At 46.8% G+C, this 9,380-nt stretch overlaps 1 protein-coding gene across 1 annotated transcript; it reads left to right on the top strand.

Moving 5' to 3' along the window:
- The first annotated feature begins 7,962 nt into the window (after positions 1–7,962).
- Positions 7,963–9,078, top strand: LOC125522821 (ethylene-responsive transcription factor ERF039-like). The gene has a single exon (XM_048687854.1). The coding sequence runs from the start codon at positions 8,050–8,052 to the stop codon at positions 8,797–8,799; it is 750 nt and encodes a 249-aa protein (XP_048543811.1). The 5' UTR covers positions 7,963–8,049; the 3' UTR covers positions 8,800–9,078.
- The last annotated feature ends 302 nt before the right edge of the window (positions 9,079–9,380 follow it).

Genomic DNA, 9,380 nt, shown 5'->3' on the forward strand with positions numbered 1-9,380 from the left:
CTCAAGCGATGGCATGTTAACATCACACCTATCATTATCAAGTGACATCAACTTGCACAAGGCAAGGCTTCCGTCGTCCCCGAGCCAATCAGCAGGGTCACGGCGAACAAGATAGGGGAGATCAAACCACTCCTGGACCCTTGGGTTGCTTGTAATGATGTTATTAGTTGAGTCAAGAATTGTCTTGAACGAACCTTTCATGCTAGCCGGGGTGATGACGTCGTACCAATCAATGAGTTCCTCCACCACGTCATCTTTCAGATCGGGGCAAGAATAACGGGGTCGTTTCCGGCCTATTCCCTCCATGGAGAAGACGATCGAACAATGGCAGAAAGGAAAGGGTGAAGGCAAACGGAGGGAGGAAGAGCGTGCGACAAGAGTTCCAAATCGAGAGGGAAAGGCGAAGAGGTGGTGGATGGTTTCCATGGTACAAGAAGAGGCCATGGGGAGTGAACGGTTGCCACAGAGGTCACACACTGATGACAAGGCCGAGTGAACCGCATGTCGTATATTGCACACACCTTGATCTGGCTGACCATTTCTTTTGTGTTGCCTAATCACAAACGGTTCATCCGAGTGAACCGTGTGATGTATATTGCACATGCCTTCATTTGGCTGCCCGTTTCTTTTGTGTTGCCTCATTGCAAACCGTTAATTGAACTGAACCGTATGCCCTGCATCACACACGCAACTAAAATCTGAACCGTGTTGGATGCATCCGTCATCGCAAACGTTTTGCACCTCTTTTGACGGGTTTTTACACCACCGTTTGTGATTATTGCATCACACACAGTTTCGTCGAAGGGTCTCTGATCATAGTGTCGCGTTAGCAGCATCCTGCAGTAGTGAACCACAAAGAATTGTGCATCTATACATCAAGCATGACTCATGAGCAAACCTGAACATATAGAGTTAATCCATCACATGATCTACATCACAATCATGTCGAGCAGCTCATGTAGCTATTGTATTGAACATCAAAAATACATCTAGGCAGAGATATTACAACATTGGCTCTTGCATGAACCCGTAGTCGAGGGGTGGACTACTCCCAACTCATCTTGGAGCATGATGATCGAGGTTGATGAAGATGGAGACGAGTTCCCGCTCCGCTAGAGGTCCGAATCAGGGATGAAAACAAAGATCACCATGGAAAAGCAATGTGGTGGCAGCAGAAAAATGCTTGATAAATTGGAGGTGCAAATGTGGGTATTTATAAGCCAGTGGGCACTCGAGGCCAGTTAGGGAGGCCCGCATGCTATAGGCGTCCTATGTAGGCACCTCCAGCCATAGGGCGCCTATGGGCCCCACCAAGTGTGGGCCCAAATCCCCAGGGGTTCTTCTGGTCTTCAATTTTTGGGGAAAACTGGGACTTTTTTGGAGTTTTTCGCTCACAATGCAAAAACAGCAAAGAAAACAGGAACTCACACTGCGCACCAAATTAATATGTTAGTCCAACAAAATTAATGCCCAAAGTGTTTAAAGTTGATAGAATATAACATGAATGATACCAAAATTGTCAATACATTTGAGACGGTGAGTGGCCTAAACCTAGGTAGAGTGTCTCAACGTGTTCCAAGGAGTGAAAGGAGTGTGTGTTAACCCCTAGCCAAACAATCTAGAGGATACACCATAGCTTTAATATCGACGATCATCTGTTGACAAGCAGCATCACCATTATGATTTTTAGTAAAGTGTACAAAACACTCTAAAAAATTGTATTGTGCAACACACAAAAATGTCACAATTAGTAAGAAGGTGAAATCAACATCCTTGTTTGCACAAAATTAAAAAAAACTCATCTAAGTGCTACTAGTATGAAAGCATTGCATCGTCATTATCTAAAAGAGGTGTTTTGGGTTGTGCACTAAAAGTACACGAAAAGGTCTTTTGTGAATAGTGACTATGTTAAAACTTGTGGCATGTTCCACAAAGAGAAGCATCTTCATTATATTAATGACAAATGATAGTACAATTACTTCATTTGATCAATGAAATTATATTAAGGGAAAACTTGGTGACCTCTTTACGTCCCAAGGGTGCCTCGCCATATTAGAAGCCGGCTCAAGTAGGATGGCTTGGGTCCCCTAGGTCGGTTATGTCTTGTACTGGCATCCTGGCTCATGGACCCTATGAAGATGAAGCCTTGGGAGCCTTAGAATACATGAAAAGGAAGCCCGCATCCAAGAGGACCCCTCTGCAATCCTTACCGACTAGGATCATGTAACCCTAGACCCCGATGCACATAAGTTGGGGCCAGGCTAGTCGATATGAAACCTAGTTGATACTCAATCCCTCGATCATTTCTGTAACCCCAATACTCAATCAATACAACCAAGAATGAAGTAGGGTTTTACCTCCTCTATGAGGGTCTGAACCTAGGCTAAACTCTCCCATGTTTGCCATCTGGTCCACTCGTCTAGTCAGGGTACCCTATTGCGGGATCAACCAAAAATAACATCAAAATTTGGTCTATGCCGCTACTAAGTTCACATATTCGATGAATGTAGCTAAAATTTCGCGAGTTGTGCTTGTGCCACTAAGTCCACCACAAAACCATGAGGAAGCATTAGGGGTGGCCATGTTTGCAACCGGGAGGCCAGATGGAGTCAAATCCAGCAGATCTCGGGTAGGGGGTCAGGAGCTAGTTGTCTTGGCATGATGGTAATAGGGACACATGTGTTTGCCCAAGTTCAAGCCCTCTCGAAGAGGTAATACCCTACGTCTTGCTTTGATTGTATTGATTTTGAGGGGGTACAGAGTACAGTTGGTCTACCACGTGATCGCGTGTGTATGAGTTCTTGTCTATGACCGTCACCTCTTAGTTTATATAGATACCGAGAGTGCCTAGGGTTTACATAGATCGGTTACATCTAAGAACAAATGTGATGAAGACGGCCTCTAAATCTTTGAGTATGCGCCAAGTCTTCGGAATCATCCATCCTGGATCTCGTGGACCTGGCAAACGAGGCCCACCTGGTTAATAATCTGGGGGGGCTTCGGGTAACCCATATGGTTGGGGCCGACGTGGCTAGTACACCCTAATCTGGGACACCATCAAGGCCCAACCATGACCCGCATCCATTTCAACTGACGCCATCAACACCCTGATCTGGATGCCTTCCATCACTACACGTCGAGGGGATGCGGCCTCACCAGGGATGATCCACCATGGGCTATCCATTCAAAGTAAATGGGTCTCAAGTAGCCTTGCCCAGATCGCAAGGGGTCTCTCCATGGCTGCGCCGTCATCCCAAGAAGGGAACGAATCATGTCAAAATATAATTCCACACATATCTAGACCACCATGAATCCAACCACCAGTCGTGGGTGCACCGACAGATGCCTCGAAAAGCCTCCCGCCACCTTCCTCATGGGTCACATGGATTTACGGTAGTCACTCCACCGATAGCTTGGACCGAGGGCGGGGAAGAGGGGCACTTGCGACTGATAACCCACAAGTATAGGGATCACAACAATTTTCGAGGGTAGAGTATTTGATAACCCACAAGTATAGGGGATCGCAACAGTTTTCGAGGGTAGAGTATTCAACCCAAATTTATTGATTCGACACAAGGGGAGCCAAAGAATATTCTCAAGTATTAGCAGCTGAGTTGTCAATTCAACAACACCTGGAAACTTAATATCTGCAGCAAAGTGTTTAGTAGCAAAGTAATATGATAGTAATGGTAACGGTAGCAAAAGGTAATGATACCAAAGTAATATTTTTGGTATTTTGTAGTGATTGTAACAATAGCAACGAAAAGTAAATAAGCGAAGAACAATATATGGAAAGCTCGTAGGCAATGGATCGGTGATAGAGAATTATGCCGGATGCGGTTCATCATGTAACAGTCATAACCTAGGGTGACACAGAACTAGCTCCAATTCATCAATGTAATGTAGGCATGTATTCCGAATATAGTCATACGTGCTTATGGAAAAGAACTTGCATGACATGTTTTATCCTACCCTCCCGTGGCAGCGGGGTCCTAGCGGAAACTAAGGGATATTAAGGCCTCCTTTTAATAGAGTACCGGACCAAAGCATTAACACATAGTGAATACATGAACTCCTCAAACTACGGTCATCACCGGGAGTGGTCCCGATTATTGTCACTTCGGGGTTGTCGGATCATAACACATAGTAGGTGACTATAGACTTGCAAGATGGGATCAAGAACTCTCACATATTGATGAAAACATAATAGGTTCAGATCTGAAATCATGGCACTCGGGCCCTAGTGACAAGCATTAAGCATAGCAAAGTCATAGCAACATCAATCTCAGAACATAGTGGATACTAGGGATCAAACCCTAACAAAACTAACTCGATTACATGATAAATCTCATCCAACCCATCACCGTCCAGCAAGCCTATGATGGAATTACTCACGCACGGCGGTGAGCATCATGAAATTGGTGATGGAGGATGGTTGATGATGACGACGGCGACGGATTCCCCTCTCTGGAGCCCCAAACGGATTCCACATCAGCCCTCCCGAGAGGTTTTAGGGCTTGGCGGCGGCTCCGTATCGTAAAATGCGATGAATCCTTCTCCTTTATTTTTTTCTCCCCTAAAGTGAATATATAGAGTTGGAGTTGAGGTCGGAGGAGCTCCAGGGGGCCCACGAGGTAGGGGGCGCGCCCAGGGGAAGCAGGCGTGCCCCCAACCTCATGGCTAGGGTGTGGGCCCCTGGTCTTGGTCTTTTGCCAGTATTTTTTATTATTTCCAAAATGACGCTCTGTGGAGTTTCAGGTCATTCCGAGAACTTTTGTTTCTGCACATAAATAACACCATGGCAATTCTGCTGAAAACATCATCAGTCCGGTTAGTTCCATTCAAAGCATGCAAGTTAGAGTCCAAAACAAGAGCAAAAGTGTTTGGAAAAGTAGATATGACGGAGACGTATCAGTATTCAACCCAAATTTATTAATTCGACATGAGGGGAGTCAAAGAATATTCGCGATTATTAGCAGTTGAGTTGTCAATTCAACCACACCTGGAGAACTAAATATCTGCAACAGAGTGATCAGTAGCATAGTAATATGATAGTTTGATAGTAGTTGTAAACTGGTAACAGTAACAATAGTAACGGTAACAGTAACAATAGCAGTTTTGTAGAGATTGCAACAGCAGCAGTAGTAACTTAGCAAAGATTAGTATGCGAAAAGCATAGGCATTGGATGGGTGATGGATAATTGTGTTGGTTGGCATTCATCATGTAACAGTTACAACCTAGAGCGACACTGAACTAGCTATAATTCATCAATGTAATGTAGGCATGTATTCCGTATATAGTCATACATGCTTATAATAAGAATTTGCATGACATCTTTTGTCCTATCCTCCCGTGGTAGTGGGGTCCATAAGAAAACTAAGGGATATTAAGGCCTCCTTTTAATAGAGAATCGAAACAAATCATTAACACATAGTGAATACATGAACTCCTCAAACTACAATAATCACCGGAAAGAATCACAATTGTTGTCACCTTGAGGTATGCGGATTATAACATGTAATTGGTGTGTATAACTTGCAAGATAGGATCAAGAACTCAAATATATTCATGAAAACATAAAGGGTTCAGATATTAAATCATGGCACTCGGGCCCTAGTGACAACTATTAAGCATAGCAAAATCATAGCGACATCAATCTCAGAACATAGTGGATACTTGGGATCAAGCCCTAACAAATTGACTCGATTACATGATAAATCTCATCGAATCCCATCACCGTCCAACAAGTCTACGAAGAAATCACTCACTCCCGGTGGTGAGCATCATGAAATTGGTGATGATGACCGCGACGAATCCCCCTCTTCGGAGCTCCGAACGGACTCCAGATCTGTCCTCCCGATGAAGAACAGGAGGTGGCGACAGCTCCATATCATAAAACATGTTCTTCTTTTATTTTTTTCTCAGGAAATAAAAATTTATAGGGTTGAGATTAGGGTCAGTGGAGCCACGTGGGCCCCACAAGGTACTTGGGCGCGCCTAGGGGGAGTGGCCACGCCCAAGTGCCTTGTGGGCCACTCATGGGTCCCCTCCTGTGGATCTTTGCTCCAGTATTTTTTTATATAGTTCATAAAAAACTCCAGAAAGTTTCATCCAATTCCGAGAACTTTTATTTTTGCACAAAAACAACACCATGGTGGTTCTGCTGAAAACAGTGTCAGTCCTGGTTAGTTTCATTCAAATCATGCAAATTAGAGTCCTAAAGAAGAGCAGAAGTGTTTGGAAAAATAGATACGACAGAGACGTATCAACTCCCCCAAGCTTAACTCATTGCTTGTGCTCAAGCAATTCAGTTGACAAACTGAAAGTGATAAAAAAACTTTTACGAACTCTTTTAGTCTTGTATCCGTATATAAGCTTAAATAGTACCGAAGTTTTCAGCAAAGATCATAACTAACCATGCAAATGATAACTTTTAGAAATTATATTCACTCATATAAATGGTGTTATCAACTAGCGAGCAATAATAACATATCTCAAAAGCTAACACTTTGTCAAAACAATCATGATATCATGACAACATGGTATCTCGCTAGCCCTTTCTGAGACCGCAAAATATAAATGCAGAGCACCTCCAAAGTTCAAGCAACGACTACACATTGTAATTCATGGTAGAAGAGATCCAGTCATGATACACACAATATTAACCATACACAATGCATAAGAATGACAATAGTGCTTAATTGAGAAGGTGATGACTCAACAATAAAAGTAAAATAACAGAAAAGTAAATGGATATGCCATTCGTAGAGGGGAGCAGGGATTTACAGAGGTGCCAGAGCTTGAAGCTTAAATCAGAGGTAAATGCAATTTTGAGAGGCAAGCTGCTCTCTGTTCGCCAGGTCCGGCGAGGCGTCGGGCTGGGTCCACACGGACCCCGACCTCCCGAATGTCTAGGCCCGCGACAGGTCATGACCACCATGAAGACCGCAACACATAGAATGCGCCACCTTGATGGGAGCTCGCTAAGATTGACGAGGAGTAGTCTATGAGCGAGACCGCCGCCACCGCAAATACCACCAGTAGGGACGAGGGCAACCCCCCCCCCCCCCCGCGCGCGGCCATCATCGGTGTTGGCCACGGCCGACCTCCACACTGTGTAGGATGAAGTGGATCGGCACTTGTGCAAGCGCCAAGCGGCGGACAGGCACGACTGTTGTGTCCCCGCGCCCTTCCGCTGCTGGAAGGACTCCGATGACGACGACACGAACAGCTCCAACAGCGCCGCTGGCTAGGCCGGCCATGCGTACGAGGTGGTCGTCCGCTACAAGGTAGTGTAGTGTTTTAGGGTTTAAGTTGAACAGACGAAATATCGTTCGTTTCATGTAAATTATGTCCGAGCTTTAATGAATTTTGTCGTGTTTGTGTTGCTCAAATTTGCTTTGAAATGAATGCGAACATGGTTGGATGGCCGGCTTCTGTATCCATGTCCGCAGACAAGTATAGTGTGTGTTTCAGCGGACGGGTTGGCAGTCATTTATACAAAAGCTTCTACGATAAGCAAATGTTTCCATCGACCTACATGGATTGCCATGTCAAAAAGGAGAAAAGGTACCCGGATTGACAGAAAGCCATCCAATTCCACAACTCCAATTGTCATTGCATCGTCAAACTGAAAACCCTCATCACTGTGAAACTAATACGATGGCAGCAAGTTAAGAACGCACTCATCTCTCCACAAACAATATGTAAATGTAAATTGCACAGCACGTACGCATCACTAGCTTATGTTCGTAAGCAATTTTATCCTGCTTTGCAACGGTCTCTTGACTCTTCAAAAATTTATCCGTTAAGAGGGCACAACTCAGGCAGAGGTCGAGACTCGAGAGGTAGATCGATCTAGAAAAATGAACAGAGAGATCTGGAGAGATGGAGAGAGGAGGAGCGTTGCTGACTGGACGGCCGCGACAAGGACGTCCGCTGGTGAGACGTCAGCATCATGGCGCTCCCAACAGCCGCTACAAAACCCGCCCTGAGCTTCCCCGCTAGCTTCAAGAACCCATCGTCGGGAGCGCGTACTTGCATTGGAAATGCCTGACTCTGAGCTGAACAGCCCGGCGTCTTCGTCCGCCTCGCCGCCGCCATCGCCGACCACGGCGGGAGGCGGAGTTCTGGAGAAGAGGGAGAGGGATTCCGGAGGCAATGGCGCGGGCGGCCGGCACCGGGGGTACCGCGGCGTTCGGATGAGGGCGTGGGGGAAGTGGGTGTCCGAGATCAGGGAGCCGCGCAAGAAGTCGCGCATCTGGCTGGGCACCTTCCCGACGCCAGAGATGGCGGCGCGCGCGCACGACGCCGCCGCGCTCGTGGTGAAGGGCCCTGCAGCCGTGCTCAACTTCCCGGAGCTGGCCTCGTCCCTGCCGCGCCCGGCCTCCGCCGCGCCCCACGACGTGCAGGCCGCGGCAGCCCGCGCCGCGGCCATGGACCCTGCCTCTGTGGGCGCGGGCGTGAGCACGGAGCCAATGCCAGCGGCTGCGACGTCGCCCCTGTGGCGCCGCGGACAGATGTCGAGCCAGGTCGACGACGAGCTTGAGGAAATCATCGAGCTGCCATCCATCGACGAGGACATCGCGGCCGCCGTTGAGGTCGCGTTCGGGGGCACGTTCTGGGAAGACCCCGTCACCGAGCCGTGGTACGAACCAGCGTGGCTGGGGGAGCACGCGGGCATTGGCTCGCACGACGAGCTGGCCGTGCCCGCGCTCGGTCTGGAGCCGTACCAGTTCTGGGGGCAGCCCGATGGCATCGCCGCGTCCGGGTTCGGTGCGCTCTTGTGGAACCTGTAATAGTAGCAAATAATCCGTCACTCTCGCTCTTTCTTGACTTGTGAATATGGAATTTCTTTCTCTCTTGTCAGCTTCTAATTTTTTCGTCCTTTAGTTTGACTATTTCTGGCTACCCATGCCTGTGATCTATAGGTGGTTGATACTGATGCACATTAATAATGATCGGTGCCTCAGTACACGTCTGTAAGCAAGTTGTAGATACGTACATGTACATGCAATCATGCAATGCAATGCCAATATATGTACGTACCTGAACTGTACGTAAAAATCTCTTTCTAGCTCTACATGTCGTATTCAGACACATACAGCTGTCCATATATACATGTAAAACGATTGGAGGCTGAAAAAGTTTTGATGCCTCGGATTCTGATTGCTCTTGGCACTCGTTCTTGTTTGCCAAATGCCTTTCACAAATATCTCGGTACGGCAGCCGGCAGGCATCATGTACTTGCGAGAGAATAACTACGCATATAGGAGTGTTCGCATGTGTGATGTGTCTATAGTGCAGCACTACTCGAGTGAGGGCTTTTGGCGGGCGACCTCCATGGAGGTGGATATTTTAAAAAATACAATAATTACAT

This window comes from Triticum urartu, chromosome 7, assembly GCF_003073215.2.
Source record: "Triticum urartu cultivar G1812 chromosome 7, Tu2.1, whole genome shotgun sequence".
Classification (NCBI taxonomy): domain Eukaryota; kingdom Viridiplantae; phylum Streptophyta; class Magnoliopsida; order Poales; family Poaceae; genus Triticum; species Triticum urartu.

What these genes read in the sequence shown, in the direction of transcription:
- LOC125522821 (XM_048687854.1), top strand. Translation starts at nt 8,050, where the DNA reads ATGCCTGACTCTGAGCTGAACAGCCCGGCGTCTTCGTCCGCCTCGCCG.